Source organism: Falco biarmicus, chromosome 8 (genome assembly GCF_023638135.1).
Source record: "Falco biarmicus isolate bFalBia1 chromosome 8, bFalBia1.pri, whole genome shotgun sequence".
Lineage (NCBI taxonomy): Eukaryota > Metazoa > Chordata > Aves > Falconiformes > Falconidae > Falco > Falco biarmicus.
The window spans coordinates 45,748,848-45,769,478 of NC_079295.1; the positions used below are offsets into that span (position 1 = coordinate 45,748,848).

Below are 20,631 nucleotides of genomic sequence, written 5' to 3' on the forward strand. Positions count from 1 at the left end.
GAGTTCCTATTGTGGGTGATTTTATGTGCCAGAATTCTTGAACGAAGGACTAAAAAAGAACTAAAAGTTTTTGGTGAAAATACAATATCAAGATTGCTCCTGGTGTACATACAGCAGGAAGATAACTATGGTGTTCATGGTTGCAGGACCAAGTATCCAAAGGATAGGAAGACTGACTGGGTTGTGCCTTTCTGTCCTTCCAAACCTCTTTTTGACTCTGTGCTTTCATTTTGTCCTCCCCAGTGCTTGTCCTTCTTTCTTCACCTTCTTCTGAAATCTAGTTCCTACTTGCAGAAATGTTTTCAGACTGTTCTCTGATTTAAAATATATAACCCCCTGAGAGAGGGACCTGACCCAGTCTCCTGTTCCTACTGCGTTCTTTCCAGGACATAGAAACAGGCTACATTTTCTGATTTCATGAACCTTGACTTTGTTGGCTAAAGACTTTCCCTGTTTCTACAGGAATGCATCCCCTGACCACTGTGGTAATGGTTTGGGAGGATATGCCTGCCTTCACAGTGGACTGGACTTGAAGGCCTCTAAACTTTGTGCCCTCAGCCACTGTTCAGCATGGTAAAGAAACAGAGGAGGAACACTGGTGCTGCTGCTGGATATTATTTAAGTTTTTTCCTAACCATGTGGCCAGCAGTAGTTTTTATTCCAAATGCTTAATCCTGAAATCTGTCTCCAAACAGGACAGTTGAAAAAGAATATTAAATGAGAAGAATCACACTGAGATTTTGCTGGTCTATCTGGTTGTGGAGGACAATGTTTTGATTAGTACAAGGAGAGGGATTTATTTCAGTGGGTACATTTGATATCATCATCACTGCTTATCAGTCAGTCTCACATGTCCTGCTGTGGTTTCTCTGTTCAAGGATGGAAGAAATACACTGAGCTCAGCTGAGTTGTTAAAAGCTCCAAGTCCGGTGTCATTTGAAGTATATCAGGCCTGACAGGTGTACCCCTGTAAGGTTGGCAGATATGACCTGTGGGAGATCTGTGCCCTTCTGAAAGAGCAGCTGAGGACCAGCAGTATACCCTGCCCTCTGCATCACGGAGCCATTGCCAGCTACTGCAGCAGCAGGCACACACAATGTGGGTTTCCCTCAGTACTGAAGAATGAGTTTGCCATGTGTACGATCCATACAAAATACATAAAGTAAATCTGCATTAATACTATAGTACTAATGCTAAACACTGGATATAGTCTAGCTTTTAAAAGAATATTGTATTAGGTCAGTGACTCTGACCTATTTAATAAGAACTTTTTGCTCAAGGAAAGAAATATTAAACTCTTACTAAATTCAAACCATAGATATTTTGTGTTGCTGAGGTTTTAAGAATTCTGAAGAGAAGTTTGAAAGCAGATTTGCTTAATGTATACTTTAAAAAAGCCAAACTGATCTCTCCCTTCAGCATTCAAAACAAAATAAATTATGCATATGTATATGTTCCTTTTTCCTTGAAAATATCCAAGTATCATTTACAGTAGTGCTTTAAACCTTGCAGTGGCCGTTTGAGCCCAGATAATGCTGACATCTTAGCAACCAATGAAGATACTTGCCAAAAATCATGAAGCCCTTGATGTAACGTGAACAGAACCCAGTTCTGACTTCCTGATTTTATGACATGATCAACTGCTTCTGTCACCATCTTGCTTTTGTCTTGTCCCGTTTTTGAAAGCCCCAACTTAGCTCCAGGGAATTCTCGTCCCCTTCTTGTTACTGCATGAGAGCCATTTCTCCTTGGTCCTTTCTCTGGGCTTCTGGTCATAATCTGCCTCACCACATACATTGCATCTCCCATTTTCTTTGCTTCCCCTTTCAAGTACTGTCAGATGCTCTTATGTGCTGTAATTCAGAGATGAACTTGTTGCACTGGTGAATCTGAATAGAGCTATGTCAGATGGGCATACAGGCGCTGAACCAGACAGCTGTCATCAGTGGCTTTCTGTCATCTTCTTAATAACTTACCACTGTTTCCCCCAGATGTGTGCCTGTCAGCCTGCACGACACAGGGCTTTTTTCATGCTGTGCTGCCTAATCCTTTTTTAATACTGTGGGCATCGTTACAGTTCATATATTTATGAAGGTCTGTTCACTACTGCCTCATTCTCTGCTGTTGTCTCCATCCAGGTAGTGAGCTGAGAGATGCTGCTGACTTCTCTCCTCCTCACAGCCCCTTCAGCTGCCTGGAGTCAGTCCTGTTCTCCAGCAGCAATAGCAGCAGTGAGTGCTAGAGGCTGTGAGGAACTGTGAAGAAGAATGGAGGAGCTGGTGCTGATGTCTGTATGTAGGTGGGGAAGTGAACCTGGAACAGAAAGTTAATACAGCTCTGCCCTCAACTCTTTCTTAGTGTGTCTCTGAGTTGTAAAAGTTATTGTTGCTTTTTCTTCTCTGGGCTGGGCCCTTCACATAGTGTTGTCTGGTTTTGTTTTCTTTTGGTTCCTCACAGCATCTTCTGGCTATTGCTACGTCTCATCATTTCTGACTGAACCCTTACCCTGTCAGGATCTGAACTTGTGTACAAATACGAGTCTTGCACAGAAGAATCTGGGATCGTTGTGTAGGGAATTAGTATAGCAGAACGGAATGCAAGATCTTGTGGAAAAAAGTTATTCTGCCAAATCTCTAGTTTCCATTCCTGTTCTCACAGATTTTGCTCACTCACCCATGTACTCACATGCAGCACCTCATGTGCCTGATGGTCACTGGTGACCAGGATCACTTGTGTGCAGTGCAGAAGACAAGGGTCACTGGCTCACAGATTCTCATTCATTGGTGATAATAGACTGATCTAAGACTTGCCATGGTTTCCTTTTAGAATTGGTTGCTGTTCGGGGCCTTTTTTGTCATTATTTTGTCTCATTCCTCTTAGTCTTAGGTAAAATTCTTTAATTTCACAGTTCTCTTGTATTCCTTGGCTGAGCATTTTAAGGCTCCAGTTCACTTCTCCATCTTCTTGACACCTTATTTTAAGCCATTTTGTTGCTCTTCATTAAGTTCGATTAAATCCCCATATAGGGTGCTCTGTAGCAATTAATGCATACTTTTTCTGTTAATCCTTATTTTGTATTTCTTTGTGTGTTTCACATGTGCACACACTCTTATTTATACTTCCTTCATACTAGTTTTAAAGATATACTTCTTTGCAAATCTCTACATGTGAAAGGAAAGGTAACAAATGGGCACAGGTGAAATACCATGGATTACAGAAAGGAAGAATTCTAATTAGTTACGGGTAATGAACTCCAACTATTGATAAAGTATTTAACAAGCAGTGAGAGAACAAAATCATTGCTAGTTGTTTTGTTTCATGGAATTACTGGCAGACAATCTTTTGGCATGCTATCAGGTACTACTTGTAAGTGCACAGTTAGAATCCAAGTCTCTGTGCTGTTCTGATAACCTTTTTAAAGGGAAAATATGACTGAGATTGTGTAAGTACAGTAAAGGGCATTAAATGGCTGAAACGTAGATTACAAGTCAACAGAGAAAAAAGAGCAAGTTTTACATGTCTCTTTAGGAGAGAGTTGGGGGTCAAGGAGGATGCAGGATCCCACTGTGTGCCAGGACCCTGAAGAGAAACACAAATGTAAAACAAAATCATTGCCAGAGAGTCTTAAGTCAGGGTCAAATGCTGTTTCTGGTTCTGCTGAGTAAGAAAATCAATGGGACTTGCCCTGAGGTCAGATAATGTCAGCAGAATCTGCAGAATCAACATTTTGCCCGTCATATATGTGGTTATAGGTTAAAAATAGTCCAAGCACAGCACAGTGTGGGCAGATGGAATTTATTTTTTTTTGTAGTAGGGTTTGAGGTAAAAATCTTCTAAGAGCAGAAATGCTTTCTGAGAATTAGCAGACAAACTGAAATATTTTCCTGCCCTATTTTCCCTGCTCAGCCATTCCTGTGCAGATATATGAAATACAGAAAGCTGTGGAGCAGCATACTGGTCTCATAAAAAATCCTCACAGACTCATTATGGGTTTTGGGGCCTGTGCTCTAATACATTCCTGCCCCCTTTATAGCTCTCAGCTGCTATTTAAAACAGTTGAAGGGTTTTCATTTTCTGCCCGTATACTTGAGATCATGGCACCTGTATCAGAACTGTAGGCAAAGACCTGCAGCTGAAAGTGCAACGCATGGGCGGTGGGACTAGAGGTTGTTTGGTGTTTGGCTGTGTTGCTGCATAAAGTCTTTCCCATTTGTGCTAAAAGCTGGGTAGGTTCTGGGATGGAGACTTTCCTCAATCATTTGTTCTTGGTGTGAAGTTTCTTCCCACCATATAGAGAACTGCAAGTCTAAATAGTGACTAATCCTGAGAATGCTGTGAAAGGCTGGAACCAGATGTGCAGAGATTCACTCCACACCATATCTGGCTCTTCTGTCACGGCAGGTATGCTGAATATAACTTGTACCCAACCTGGCTTTGTTATGGTGAACAAAGGAATATTGGAATGCATTCCTGTACAGGAAATAAACACAAAACACTTAAGTTGCATTTAAGATGTCACACAGGACTGAAGTTGCATGTAGGTTTTCTTTGCTGAGAAAATGCACTTGGTATTAGCCACTCAGTGTGATAGGTTAATGCATGCTTCACCTGGTGGTGTGTATTTTTTGAAAATACCAGGAAGCAGAGTGACAGCAGGTGTGAGACAGGTGAGTCTGGGGTTTTTTTTCTTTCTTTTCTTTTATTTTTTTTCTTTAGTCAGCAGAAGGTCTGCAACATTTTAGTTAACTTGAAGATGTGTCAAGGATGGATTAGGCAGACTTGTAAAAGAAAGTTGCAGTGAAAGAATCTTTCAATAACAAAAGCACGAGTTAACCATTTAGTACAAGTGGTAATCCTGTTAGTATTGTAGCAGGGCAACTCTGCTGAGAAAAGATCTTCACAATGTCTTTTTGTGCAGTTTAGTGGCTCTGAATTGGACATGATCGCCCAGGTACAGGGCTCAATAAATTAAACATTGAAATTAAAGCTTAAGATAGGCTTTTGTGTCTTTAATTCATAATTTTCTAACTTGATGTGCTTTCATGAATTAAAAGAGTTCATGGAGATGCTATTAGGAAATGCAACAAACCTGGGATAGTCTTTAGGTGAACAGCAGAGCAAGAAAGAACAGTGCCAATGAAGGAGGAGAAAGCACAACCTTCCAAAAAGCAAAATCTGATATAGCACAAGATGTACAGGTTATAGTTAGGGCATTGACAGTCAATACTTCTAACACTCTCAAAGGCAAACATAGGTCATCATTAAAACAGTGTGATAACGAAGCTATGTGATCGCCAGCTCCTTTTCAGATCCAGACTAGGTGGTTTCAGGTTTAGGTGGTTAACTTCTAAGAGACACTTGGCAGGAAACAGGGAGCAGAAATTAAGTTAATAGATATAACTCAGTATATGCTTTCAAGAGAGTGAATGCACAGTACTTGGGTACTTGTATAGCTTTTATAATGCAGACGTGACCTCTTTTGCCTATTAAAGAGAGGCACTGACAGGCTCTAAGGAAAATGCTGTCAGTCTTTCTCAGCAGTGAAGAAGGTGACTGGTCCTCATATTAGTCCTTGCATGTACTTTGATTCTTGTTGTCTATTTTTATACCTAGGTATCTATTTCCATTGGTTCTGTGCCACTGTTTGGTGCTTAGCTTCCTACTTTATCTGAGTTGTGTAGACAAAAACGAAGGGAAAAGGAGACACCAGCATCCCTTATCAGCACCGTTTTGGGACACAGTAAATTTCTTGTATTCCAGAAGGACAAATGCAAAAGTCCTAGGACATTGAGGGGAAAGAAATATGGAAGATCAACATAAAGAGAGAAAGTGAGTGGATGACCCCAGGCAAGAGTGAAAAAGGTAGGAGGACTGACTGAAAATGGAGTAGAAAATAACTGAATGGACTAGAGGTGGAAGATGGAAAGGAAAGAAGAGAATATTCAGTAGAAGGAGGCAAGATAGAGAAATGTATAGAGAGCAAAATGAAAAAAGGGGAGGATAGTATAAATAAAAGATGGAAAGTTGAAGTTAAGCTGTGGCTAGTAATAGGAAAGAAAACCCCAACACGTATGGAATGAATATTTAAAAAAGAGAATATAAAAAGGAAAAGAAGAAAGGATGGATTTAAGAATCAGACTGTGAGCAAGTTGACAACACTGTCAGATTTAGAGCTGCCAGTCCAACTTGGATATCCATGTAGGAGAGCTCAGGAGCCATTAGTAGAGACTTGAACAGACAGGACCACGCAAGTTAGTAGAAGATGTTGTTTAACAGGATAAGCAAAGCAGTCTTTGCAGTAACCTTGTGCCAGAATGTACCTATTCCTCAGAAATATGACTTAATGGCAGATACCTGCATGACATTGGACAAGTTAGAAAATCTTCCAGAAGAAATGGTTTCAAGAGAAACAGGTGGAAAATAGACCCTTCAGATTTGAGATCTTCACATAGGAAGTGTAAAGTTAACAGAATACTAATATGCCTGAGATACATAAATACTAATATGAGACTAATATGTATGAAAAGCTTCATCTGCAGGTATGAATGAGGGTCCCCAAAAAACAGATCAAGGACCGTCTGACTAATAATTAAATTTTGTGGATAGGGTAGGAAAAAAGATGACATAAGTAAAACTAAATTACAACCATAGAACTCGACATTTATGTATGAAACAAAAGATTAAAAACATAGCAAAGAATAAAGGGTGCTATTGCACATGTAATGATACTGGTTATGCATTATCTATGACACTGTCATCGGGTTCTGATACAATGAGCCTGAAGTGGGAGGACTCAATGCTGCAAAGATAGTTTATCATCACTAACAAACCCAGATATGTGTGTATAAGAAGCAACAAAAGTTATAAAAGGCTGGAATTAGTTCTACTGTGAATTATATCATCCCAAGGTGTTTTAGTATAAAGTTAATAAAACTTCTTGAAGCACAAACAGGTTTCTACCATCTGTTCTTCCTTTCCAGTGAGTACCTCAGTATAGAATGCAGGATCGTGCTTCTTGTCTTGCTGTTCTCTTTGACCTAGCATGGCATAAGTTTTTGCCATGTTTCCATATGGAGGTGGAGGCCATCCTGTGGCATCTGATGAAGGCCCTTTCTAGGGAGGTGAGGAAAGAAGTTTGAACTTCTTAAAGCAGAAAATGAAACTGAGTCTTCAGTTTCTGTGCAACTGCTCTGACACATTCACAGTTTCAAGAGGGGGGCAGCTACCTTGTAACTTCATCCCAGTCCTCAAACTCGGGTGTGCAACACATGAATATAAGCATGGGGTAAGGCAGTAGGCCAGAGGTAGGGAAACAAATTCAGTTATAATTGTCTGGAAGAGATTTGTGTGACTAGAATGTGTCTCTCAACTAGTTCATTGAGCTGAAATTTAGTGGTAATTGCTTGAGCTGAAGAATCACAGCCCACATAGAAGGATGGCAAAGACTGCAGCTCTGAAGAGAGGCAATGGTGGTAAAGGAAAGCACAGCAACCAAAACCTTCAAGAAAGCTTTTGGCACTAGAAATAGCACTTACAGGCTTTGTGGTGAGTTTAGAAAGATGAAAGTTATTTTCTCAATATCCAAGTTGTTAATGTCCTTCCATTTAGAAAGGCACAGTATGTGACATTATGGTCAATAAATTACTGAAAGGATTTTTAAGTCATCATAAAAATATAGCCAAAGACAAACAGAATGAGTCAGAGACATATCCATCCCTAACTTGTAGGCTGGTAGTGAGAAGTAATTGAATGTACACTGGTGACCAGAAGAATAAGAAATGTATTTTCTATGTATCTTTGTTATATGTGGTTTATTTGAATTCAGATTTATAACACAGACCCTTCTCCATACCCCAACTCACCACCATTTTTTTCTTAACATACTATTTTCTAGAATAAGTAGTAGTATACTGCAAAGAAATTGTGACCTAAATACAAACAGGATTTTTTCTGGATGTTTAGCAGCTTTGGTTCCCATAACAGCAATGTTTTAAAGAGTCTGCCTTCAGAAGTTTGTGGTACAAAAAAAAAAAATAATTAAAAAATTCTTACCAGTTTAATTCATACCAATGTGAAAAACTGATTTAGGGAAAGATATGAAAGAATAGAGCCAATCAAACTGAGCAATTTGGTACCAGGCCTGTTTCAAACACTGGAGGAGGCAAGTTGCATATGAAAAGATGACTTGTCAACAAATAATTCAAATGTGGAAGGTGACTCGAACATAGGAGCAAAGCAGCTGTGTATAGAAACAGTAGGTTTTACATTATGCAGTTGGGCATTTTGCAGTATTTTTAGGAAGGAGGAGAATCCCATGTCCCCAGAAAATCCCACACAGAGAATGCAAACCATATACTGGAAGAGATCTGGTTCAGTTGCAGGGCCTTATTTAAGAGGTTGCTTGTTGGCTCTGTTCTGACTGCGAAACCTACTCCCATATTTTGGGATCTCTGAGCTCACATTGCTAAACTGAGACTGATGGAGGCTTGTCAGGCAGGGAGCTGCTGTAGAGTACGGATCCCTTTAACTTGTGCCTTTACATTGCCTTATCATCTCTAGGTAGCATCTTCTTGAGATAGTACTTGAGACATGGGAAATCACCAGAAACAACCTTGTACATATTCTCCTTCAGAGAAGAGCAGAGAGGGGGCATGACTGAAGTAAGCAGAGTTTGGAAGAATGCAGGAATCCCAAGAGACTGAAGTGAAAGATGGGTTGGACTGAAGAAGTGGTGTGAGCATCCCCTGAAATTATCATGATGGTTTTTCTGTAGATCTCATGAGTACCTGTGGGCTAGAAGATGGTGCTACAGTCCACCATCTCACTGGCAAAAACTGTATATAAGAAACTTCACAAATCTGAATCATTCCCTTACAGTTTGCGGGTATTGTTTTCCAATGTGGTTGATGTAACCTGGCCTGTGACTGATGGATGCTCCTTTCCTCTGGACTTGATTTCATTCTAAGTAAGGCAGACAAATTGTAGGCACACATGTAAGCAGGCACCACATCTAAGCAGGCACATAGAGGACTCTAGGTTTTTCTAGAGAATGACACTGCTTACCTGCTTGGGTTCTCTAGATTTGTCTCCATATTCTTTTGCACACTTTTATCAGTAGGCAGAAATTGTGTGTGCATTTATATAGTATGCCAGCAATCTTATTGTTGCTAAAAACCAACATGCTGACAAGACTACCTGCAAAATCTAGGACCTGGTCCTTGGAGCTGGTGACTTCTCACCAGTTCAGGAAGGAGCTACATCATGACACTGCGTCGTTGGATATTATGTTTAAGGGATGGGAGTTACTGTGGGTGAAATTATTTACAAAGAAGTGAAATGTCTTCTCAGATATTGAAATAGCTTAGAGTTCTTCAGTTAACATGTTGTATTTTCACATTCCTGTTTTCTAATATGTCTTTCTCTCTCCTTTTGTTTTGTGACACTCAAAAATAGCCAGAGGAAGGACTCTGCATAGTGTTATGCAATGAAGCAAATTGAACACAGATTTATTGCTGCTCAGGCAAACTTAGTGATTTTAGTTACAATGTTATATAAAAGCATTCCTTGTACAGGTGGTATTTGAAATGGATGAGCTTTTCAAGGCCCTAAATACCTACACAACTCTATCTGTGTATAATTGTATCGCTACCAAGAGAAATATCAGTACAGGAATATTTCTGTGACACTGTGTTACACTGCTACTAATTCAGGCATACCTATAGGTCAGACTGTTTCAAGGAGGGCTTACATAGGAATGTGAGGACTTTTCATACTAAAATAGTTGTATTACTACAACCTCTGGTATAGGTATGTATCGGTGTATTACTATTTTGATATATACTCAATTTTCTTCTGCAGGACTTGATAAAATCAGTGTATTCTTTGCTACACCCATACATTTATGCTCATGTTAAAGGACTCATACCATTTAATTTAACCAAGCTAATTAAAGTGGTGACAAATAAAATTTTTGTATGTCAGCAAAGCCCAATAGGCCTGTATATGTATAGATACTGCACACAGAGAGTATCCAGTCACGTCAGGGGTTACCAGATTTATCAGCAAATGGATATTTGGACCTGGTATGTTTTATCAACTGTTTTTGCTGCAGGGACAGATTCTTATTCTCTTGCTCACATGCACTAATCTGAACCCACTGGGTACATATTTATTTGGTGAGCCTTGAAGGTGTTTCAAAATCTGATGCTTACATGAAATTTCAAGAAACTACTGGAAAACAAACTCTGGGGAAAAGAGAACTAGAGTGCCCCTAAGCCTCAATTCAATTGAAACTAAAATTATGTTTTTCTATGTTTCAATTTTTTCCTTTCACTTAGAAAAATCAATATTACTACAGACCAGATCCTGAAATGTTTTCTCAATGGAAGTTTTTCCTGAATTGAAAATTGAGGCCTGCAGAACTGACTCAGCATTACCATTAAAGCTGATGGAAATAACTAAAATTATTGTGGCCATCAATGAATGTTTGTACAGTTTTAAAGGGACTTGGGGAACATTTAATCAGTTTCAGTATATCACTTATAAACTGCATAGCCAGAAAAACTGTATAAAGCTAACATTTTGAGAAAGGCTATTACATTTGTACAGTGGTACTGTAAATAAGCCAAGTTACAGTATTAGTCTGTAAAATGAAAATCAGAGTACCTATTTTATTGGTGCTATAAAACTTACAAAAATGCAAGGAGCCAGGAGTTATGATTCTGAAATTAGGAAAATTTTCTAAGAACCTGAGGCTTAGAAACATGTTTGATGGGAATGTAAATATTATGGAGTATGTTCTAGAATGGCTTGGTTAAGTGTGTGTATGATATCTCTGTTCAGTTTTACATTCTGTGGTGTTTTGCAAAACTTCTGATATACACAGTCTTAGCTGTCCACAGAGAGACAGGACGTGAGGAAAGATGGACCTAGGTAGCATGTAAATGCTGAAGTGGGCCAGGATTTGAGTGTTCATCAGCCCTTCCTTGCTGGGGGACCTGCTGGAATGCACTGGAGCAGAGCCTGAATGTCTATAACATATAACATGTAACACTCTTAACAGTAACTCACTGGGGTCTAGGAACAGTGTGAAAGATCCCTCGCTGGTATTAAAAGCCCCTGTATGTGGTTGGTGTGTTTCATTCACACACTGTGAATAAAATTAACTTGTGGCTAGAAAGGCATTGCCTACCGAGAGGATTCTTCTTCTTAGCACCCACCGCCTCTTAGAATGGGCATTTTCTGTTCCCAGGAGAGTTTCTACAAACGTGTTCCTTAAGGCAGGGCCTTAGATGTTGCCAGTGTTGCTGTGGCTTTTGGTCTTTTATTGGTGTGCTGTATGTTTGTTAGAGGACTTTCTGGCTGTACACATGGGAGGTATGAGGCAGAAATGATCCATGGACTGTGGATGAAACCACTGTTTGGTTGTCTGGAACACTGAGGGTGTGACCCTTCAGGCTTTTGCTTTACCTGATGACTGCAAGTTGTTTTGGCACACGGTCACATAATCCATGTATATTACTGCTGCTGTAGCTTTTTTATAGCTTTTAGCAGGGTGTAGGTTGGGGTTTTTTTTTGTTTTGGTTTGTTTTGGCTTTTATTTTTGTGAGACTGTCAAGGCATTTTGTTCTAAATCTGTGAATATTGTGATCTTAAAGGTGGGTGGCTAGCCAAAAATTTGAAGCTGATTTTTTTTTTTTTTAAAGTGTTTGGCTCCTGTTTAGACAACTGGATGAAATGGGCAATTTTCCAGATGTTCTAGGCACTTGGCATCTCTATCTGCCCTTCTTGGTCTGCACACAGACCTACATTTATCATACTTGGAAAGATAAACAGGGTTGGGGTTTTTTTATTCAAATACACAGCAGTATTTGCAGACACTGGGGTACTGGTCACATTAGAATAGATGTGAGGGCAAATATTTGGGCCACAAAAGTGAGCTGAGAAGTAAATGAACTCATCAGCCAAAACACGTGTCAGGTAATCCTGCTCTTAATATTGTCTCTTCTGATAATGGTGGCCACTGATAAAAGCTGGTAGATGGGCAATTGTTCTTAGCAGTGCTAAGGGTCAGAGTTAGGGCAATTGCTCTCTGGGGTTTGTGCATCAGGTATTATAGTAAAAACTTTCAGGATTTAGAGCGTATGGTTGTGCTCTCAAAAGTCATCCCACATGGTGAGGGGTGCCCAGGTCCACAAAAGGCAACAAAAGAGGTTTTAGCTGAATGTTGAGGTCGCCCTCTCCCTTGATAGACCAGCCCGATCCAGAGAGGATCCACTGGACATTCCAGAAGACTTTGTGGCATAAGCAAGGAAAAAAACAACAGGGAGAGAAATACTAGCAGGGAAGCAGTTTCTGCACTGGGTAGTAGATGTAACAGTTGCCTGCCTGGAGGACTATGTCCTGTGGTTTGTCTCATTGAATATGTCAGCTTAGTAATTTAGATGTTGTATGAATGAATGCTTAAGTCTGTCTTTGCTGAAGTTTGTGGCATTGGGGTACAACTCATAGCAGCTGCAACACTCTCACCCCCACTGCTGAGCTAGTTTAATTTCACAGCCCTGTCTTTTGTCAGTCCTCCATCACAAGGGTAGAGGAGGGAAAAACTGTAACTGGAGAACTGATTGCGTTCCATCTTCTCTCCAGCTCACTTGATCCTCTTGAGCCTGTGTATTGCATTGGATGAGAAACTGGAGCCCACCTTAAATGCTCATAACTCGTGGGTGTGACTTGCAGAATTCTGCCAGCCCAGCGGGAGGAGGGTGGAAGCGGGGCTGGGGGGCTCCGCGGAGGCTGGGCAAGGGACAGTGCTGCAGCAAGGATGAATCTCCGAGGGAGCAGGGGGGCAGGTCTCCAAGAAAGAGGTCGTCAAACACACTGCAGCAACACACAGACGGCACCAGACCTGGCTGGAGGCCCGTTTTTTTCCGGAGCCCTGCGCTGATTTAACCCTCCCAAGCGGATGTACTTCAGCACTGCAGCAGCAGGTCCGGGAGTGCGGGCTGTTTGCGGCCCTCCCCTCCCCGCGCCCACCCCCACCCCACCCCCTTTCCTCCCCGCGCCCCGAAGCTTCAGCAGTGAAGCTGGGGCGGCGGCGAGGGGCGGCGGCAGGGAGCTCACCCCGGCCGGCTCGGCGCACGGAGCCCGCGGCCGGCGGCAGCGGGGGTCCGGCCCGCGCAGGGGCCGCAGCACGTGGGTGAGGCCGGGGCGGGGGGCGGCTCCGCGGCCGCCGGGGCGCCGTTCCCGGCCCAGGTGCTGAGCCGGAGCCGGCCGCGGCTTAACGTCCTCCCCCGCCTCCTCCCGCGCGGCAGCTGGAGCAGCAGAAAGCCGATCCGGCGAGCCCCGGTCCCTCCTCCCTCCTTCTCCGCCTCCTCCTCGGAGCAGCCGGCGAGCATGGACCGGGCGGCGGCGGCGCTGGAGGCGGCGGGCGGCTGCTGCTCGCCGCTTGCATGAGGCGGCCGGGCGGCGGGGAGTGAGGCCGGGCCAGGGCCGGGCGAGGCGGCTCCGGGCTCCGGCAGCTCCCCCCCTGCCCCGGTCATGGCGGCGGCCGCCCGGCGGAGCCGCGGCGGGGCGGCGGTGCTGGGCCTGCCGCTGGGGCTGCTGCCGCTGGGGCTGCTGCCGCTGCTGGGGCTGCTGCCGCTGCTGGGGCTGTGCGCCGGGCGGGCGGCGGGCGGGCCGCTCCGCTACTCCGTGCCGGAGGAGCTGCCGCTCGGTGCGTTCGTGGGCAGCGTGGCGAGCGACCTGGGCGTGGATCCGCGGCGACTGGCGGCGCGGGGAGCGCGGCTGACCTCGGGCAGCGGCCGGCAGTACCTGGAGCTGGAGCTGGGCCGCGGCGCGCTGCTGGTGCGGGAGCGCATGGACCGCGAAGCGCTCTGCGAGCTGAGCCCCGCCTGCTTCCTCAGCCTGGAGCTGGTCATCGAGCAGCCCATTGAGGTGCACAACGTGGAGGTGGAGGTGCTGGACATCAATGACAACGCGCCGTGCTTCCCCCGCCAGGATTACCGGCTGGAGATCAGTGAGTCTGCCGTGCCCGGGGCCCGCTTCCACATCGAGAGCGCCCAGGACCCTGATGTGGGCACCAACTCTGTGCAGAGCTACCAGCTCAGCCCCAGCCGCCACTTTGCCCTGGACCTTAAAGGCTTCCAGAGTGGCAGCAAGCTCCTGGAGCTGGTGCTGCAGCAGCCGCTGGACCGGGAGCAGAGTGCCCTGCAGCAGCTGGTGCTCACTGCTGTGGATGGTGGGGACCCCCCCAAGTCCGGTACGGCCCAGATCTCTGTGCGAGTTGTGGATACCAATGACAACCCACCTGCCTTTGACCGTTCCACCTACACCGTGAGCCTTCTGGAGAACGCCCCACCTGGCACCCTAGTGGTCAAGCTCAATGCCTCAGACCCTGATGAGGGCTCCAACGGGGATGTGATCTACTCCTTTGGCAGCTACACCCCACGGAAGGTGAGGCAGCTCTTTAGTGTGGACCCACACTCAGGGGAGGTGCGTGTTAATGGTACCTTGGACTATGAAGAGGCATCCTCCTATGAGATCTATGTGCAAGCCACTGATCAGGGCCCTGTCTCTATGGCTGGGCACTGCAAGGTGCTGGTCAACATTGTGGATGCTAATGATAATGTTCCTGAGGTGGTCCTGACCTCCCTGTACAGCCCAGTGCCAGAGGATGCAAAAGCAGGAACTGTGGTGGCCCTGATGAGCGTCACTGACCAGGACTCAGGGCTGAACAAGCAAGTGAGTCTGCGTATTCCCCCTGGCCTCCCCTTCACGCTCAACTCTTTCAAGAACTCCTACACCTTGATCACCCAGGGCAAACTGGACCATGAGAAAGCAGCAGCGTACAACATCACAGTTACAGCTACCGACTCTGGAAGCCCCCCTCTCTCCTCCCAGAAGGTGATCCATGTCGAGATCTCTGACATCAATGATAATCCTCCACACTTTGAGGAACCTGTGTACTCGGTTTACATCCCTGAGAACAACCCCCTTGGAGCCTTGCTGTGCACTATCAAAGCTACCGACCCAGATGTCGCCGAAAATGCCCATGTGTCTTACTCTTTAATAGATGGGAAGATTGAAGGGCTACCTGTCGCCTCCTATGTCTCTATTAAATCCGATAGCGGCAACATGTATGCTGTCAGGTCCTTTGACTATGAGACATTAAGGGAGTTCCAGGTGATTGTCCAGGCACAGGATGCCGGGATCCCACCACTGAGCAGCACTGTCACTGTCCACATCTATGTGATGGACGAGAATGACCATGCTCCACAGATACTGTATCCTACCTCAACCAACACTTCAACAGCCCTGGAGATGATCCCACGCTCGGCATATGCTGGATATTTGGTCACCAAAATTATAGCCATTGATGGGGACTCAGGACAAAATGCCTGGTTGTTCTTCTACTTGGTGCAGACCTCAGATCCAGGTTTGTTCAGGGTGGAGCTACATACTGGGGAGATTAGGACTACTCGCAGACTGGGGGAGGACACCATGCCTACTTTCAACCTGACGGTGGAGGTGAGAGACAATGGAGAGCCACCGATGTCCTCATCAGTAGCCATCACTGTTGCTGTGGTGGACAGAGTTTCAAAAATCATCCCTGATACAAGAAGGCACTTTAGAAGTCCGAGCAATTACTCAGAGATCACTCTTTATCTCATTATCGCGTTGAGCGCTATCTCCTTCGTTTTCCTTTTCACGATCATTGGGCTTACTGTTATCAAGTGCTACAGATACAGTCTGTATGGGGACTCCTGCTGTGCAGGGTTCTGTGGGGTCAGAGAACGGTGCCCTGCTGAATTATACAAGCAGGCCAACAACAACATCGATGCTAGGTTGCCCCACGGTTTAAAAGTACAACCACATTTCATTGAAGTGAGGGGCAATGGGTCTCTCACTAAGACCTACTGCTATAAGGCATGCCTAACTGCAGGATCAGGAAGTGACACTTTTATGTTTTACAATACCTGTGGCCCAACAGGAACTACTGGCCCCTCTGCAGTGGTGACTGAGAGGCATCTGACAGGACAGAGTGGGCAGAGTGCACAAAACCTGATCATACTAAAAAATGACTCCATTACTCCTAACGAGGTGAGGCTACGTTGATAAATGGTCAGCACAGTGCTCTGAGTGAATCTGTACTTAAGCAGAGGTTCAAAGATTAAGCATATTCCCTTTTGGGCTCACTGACATACAGCTATGAAACATGGTTCTAATGAATCTAATCTGTGCGATGCGTTTTGTTTCTAGGTAAATATTTGGACTTTCAGGGTCTGCTTGGTAAGTTCAGTACATGCATTTGTTGTTTGGATTCACATCATTTTTGCAGTGTATGCTGTATAGAGTATTGTTTTTTCCCCTTTTCTCTTACAGATCTAAAATTGCCTCCTGCCACAGAGTGCTAGGGAATGACACATGTGGTCTTAAATTTTTAATGCTAAAACTAGTATTGCAGGAAAAAGTAATTTAAAAAAAAGTGATTATCCTGGAAATCGATAGCTAACTTTATGGCAGTTATAGATGTTTGCTACTTCATTGACTTTATACCTAGGCAAAGCTGTTGAATGTAGATCATTGCAATAATATGCTTTGCTTACTAATGTGGGCATGTTTTAGTTGTCTGAAAACTGCATTACCTCCTTTGATAATGTTTGTTCAACCCAATTCTGCATTTCATGCTTCCTGGACAGTGAAAATCCAGTGACGTCTTTGTAGAGAATTACAGCAAGTTACCATCATTATGTTACAATGTGATAACTTCTAACCTGCTGGGTTGCTACTGCAAATTGTTTAATACCTATGGTTTGATCAGCAGTGTATTAACCTTTTCAATATTTCCCACAGTGAAGAATTAATGGTTGCTTTATGGTAGCACACAGGCACTCTGCAGTTAGTGTGTGGTTTACACGCTCTGTAATTTCCTTTCTGCATATGTTGAAGCTAAACCCAGAAGCACACACAGGAGAGACTAATTCTCATTTACAAAAGGAAAATTTTGCCATTACTGTGTGTTGCTTGTATCCTATAGTTGTGACAGGCATAAGATCAGTTCATGCATTAATGTGTGCTATGCCTCAAGACATGGGAAAGCTGGAGGAGTAACTGTGGTGGGATAGAAAGGAGCCTGACTTGTGTGTTCTTGCCACAGAAATATAATTTATTTCCTTACACTTATTCACATATAAAGATGTTGGCATCTTTTGCAACTGTTGTTTTGTTGCACAAAGATGCACAAATCTTAAGGGCTAGCAAATCTTCCATTAAAATGCTTCTAGAGAGTAATTATCATCCGTTCAAAATTAAGCCATTTAAAATTAATGCAGTGAGGTTTTTGTAAGTCACAGTGGCAGGGTATGGGGGAAGTATTTTTTCTCTTTCTGCACAGTTTTTGTACGTTAAAATCTTTCTGAGTATAATAAAATGCCTGGAGTCTCTGATACAGGAGGGAACATGAGACATACTCTATAAGCATGTATGCTGAAGAATCAGAGTGAAATAAACACTTCACATCTGATTTTTGGGGGAGGGGGAAGAGAAGCAATAGCTGAAAATGGCTTTGCTTTGGAAGCAAGGACAGTAGTAAATTAGTGTAACAGACAGATTCCCATCACGTTTTGGGAATCAATCCATTGAATGCAATGAATTAGCAATTTTTGAACACCAGTGTATATTGGGCAGTGGCAGCAAAGCCAGCCCGAACTTGGGATATAAAAGTAAAGAGATGTATAGAACAGACTAATGAATGCCTGTCTGTGAGCAGCTATGATCCAAAAGAGGAATCAATTATTCAAATAGCTCTGTATGATTTAAACAGAAGTGAAATTCTGACAAGTTCTACTCATCACAAGTTCTTTTCTTGGGTCTCTGCTTCTTAAACTGTCCGTGGTAGTACATACTATGAAGATGTATCGATGCCAGGTATACATGAGAAAGTGGGTGAATGTAATGGCATTCACTAATTACTAGTTCCTAGCTAATTACATACTATAAAACCATGTCTTTCCCTTGTTTCAAGCTCAGCATATGCACTGGAGACGCCATCCATTGCTTAGCAACACTGAATTCTACTTTATAAGGGTAATGATCTTTGTATTCTTAGATCTTCAGAGAGCTCTTCCTCTTTTTAGTTAAAGGGAACTTCTAATCAGTCTTTAAAAGCCCATGCCTTCACCTGTGAAGCATAACAACAGGCATCGTTGTCCTTGCATTGGTTTACATAATCAATCTCTGATGTATATGTTACTTTTGGATCATATGAACTTTTTTTTTCAGTTTTTGGAAATTGATCTTCTAATAGCTGTTAAGTGGTAAGGACGGGGCCAGATGAATGGGCTTTCTATGCGTGCATATCGTACATAGGGTTTCACAAATGCTAATATTTTGCAAATACTTTTACAGTGAGAGGAAAAATATTTCAAAATTATTTGGGATAAATATCCCTAATTCTTGATGCAATAAGGTCCTTTTCATATTTCCGTGTAAGGTCAAAGATGTTAATTACTTTACACTAAGTGGTGACTGATTTCCTTGGGCAATTAGAACGATGCAATGGAAGGGAAAGCTCTGTGTATTAAGGTTAGGTAGGGAATTCTTTGTCTCTGTTGAAGTGCTGATACCTGTGTGACTGTTCTGACTTGTACTGCTAGTGTTCTGAGGGTGTCTCCAAGACAGCCTGTGCTTCTGCATTCACCTTGTTTGCCTATATGGTCCTTTATAGCAGGGGTCCTCAAACTACGACCCACGGTATTTACAGACACGCACACGCACACGCACACACACAGACAGACACGCACACGCACACGCACAGATGCACAGACAGACAGACGCACAGACAGACACACAGACACACAGACAGACACACACACCCACACCCACACACCCACACCCACCCACACCCACCCACACACCCACACACACCCCCACACCCACACACCCACACCCACACCCACACACTCTCGCGCCCCACCGGGGGTTGGGGGGGAAACCAAGCAGCCGCAGATGACTGCCTGCCACTTCATCCGCACGCCAGCCCCCTGGTTGAAAAGTTTGAGGACCCCTGCTTTATAGGTTCTTAAGAATATTTCAAACCAAGTGTGTTTTGTAAAAGAAGAAAGGTACCAATGCTTACAGCTGCACTGAAAACCTCAGAAACAGTTATTGCTGGCAGGAGCCTGGTAATAAGGATCCAAATGCGGGGTTAATGGGTATTGTTGTCTCATCGGCCAGGTGAGTGCTGCAGGGTGACCAGGCAGGCAGCACAGGCAGAATATAGGGACACCAAAATACTGTGGCTTCATTGCTGGTGCTGTGTGAGGTTACGGGCAGCCTGGATTCCTGCCTTCCGAAAAGAGGGTGCCCACAGCTGTGAAGGGGGTGTGTGGAGATGTGATTTAGTTACTGAGCACTGCTGTAGCGATGATCCATCATTTTCAGGAAAGGTTTCAGTGCTTTAGTCTGGAGTCCCCTTCCTTATAGGCCTGTGAAGATGCTGAGTAATGTCTGGGTTGTGTTTGGTCCTTTTCATCTCTGCCGTCTTGTTCTTACATTCTGTGTGGATAAGTTCATTCATTATGTCTTGCATCTCATGACAACTTTTTCCCTTCAATGCAGGGAATAACAATCAAACCAACATATGTTTTAACAGCAGATTTCTGCTCTAGAAGGCAGCCTGGCACATTCCTAATGATGAGTGGACAGTCTGGATACTTGAGAGAACTAGCTGAAAACTGTTCTTGTTGTGCATTGCCTTGTACCCCTTTTTGTGTGGTGACACATGGCTGACAAAATATGATGTTTCATGTGATGTTCAGAAAAAAATCTGAATGGTACTCTATGGACACTTTTCAGAAAGTGAAACAAAAGCTGCATATTAGTGATGGTAAAATGCAGGGTTTCACTGCAGTTTTATGGCTGTTTGCTTTGCTTCTGGCTCTTTCTCTGCATTTTGCACTTCAAAACCAGCTTGCTAACACACAGAAAAAAACCCAAACACTTGAGTTGAACACATCTTGATACTGCTTTAAAATGAAAGCATGTTTTGAAGTGTCTAAATCTAGTAAACCCGCAGCATTGTCTGGAGCGGTCTTTCCAAGAGATTTCTCAGGGCTTTAAAGGTATTAATATCTTACAATCTCATTTCAAGAACTTAAGCCTTTAAGAATTTCTCCATCCCACTGACATTTTAAAGGTTAACTATAAATGTTTGTTCTTTTGTTTAGTGGCAGTATCTGAACCTGTTCTGTTAAGCAGGGTCAGTGCTCTGTGCTTCCGTGCAGTCAGACTCTTGGTTCGATGCTTACTGCTGTGCCAGCAGAAATTTGCATTCAATATTAAGCAGAAGTGTTTTCCTTCTCTTGGAATTAATTAAATATACTTTACAGAAGCACTTGCCCGTTCCCTTCACCTTAGTTTTCTTAGAGTGAGGAATGCAAATGAACACTCCAGGAAGAAAATCTTTGGGCTTCTGAATTACACTCTTTTCCAGTTTCCATTCTGATTTCTTGTATGATAAACACATGTTCAGTCTATAAATAGTTTGTTCTCCACATAGAATTAATTCTAAACATTTACAGAAGAAAACCAGGAATAGAACCCTCTGTTTCACCACATCTGTCAGCATTGTCT

The 20,631-nt window shown here is 43.5% G+C and overlaps 1 protein-coding gene across 13 annotated transcripts in view; it reads left to right on the top strand.

Moving 5' to 3' along the window:
* LOC130153605 (protocadherin alpha-C2-like) overlaps positions 1-20,631 on the top strand; it is a 97,023-nt gene that overhangs the window by 33,156 nt on the left and 43,236 nt on the right. The window contains exons 1-2 of one of the 13 annotated variants that reach the window (XM_056348673.1): positions 12,021-16,098; positions 16,258-16,287. The exons of 8 other annotated variants lie outside the window; for them this stretch is intronic. In XM_056348673.1, the coding sequence (XP_056204648.1) occupies positions 13,537-16,098; positions 16,258-16,287 (2,592 nt within the window). In that variant the 5' untranslated portion in view covers positions 12,021-13,536. Of the gene's footprint in view, positions 1-12,010; positions 16,099-16,257; positions 16,288-20,631 lie in introns of those variants that run through there. 4 more of the 13 variants (XM_056348683.1, XM_056348678.1, XM_056348684.1 and 1 more) reach the window with 4 other exon arrangements.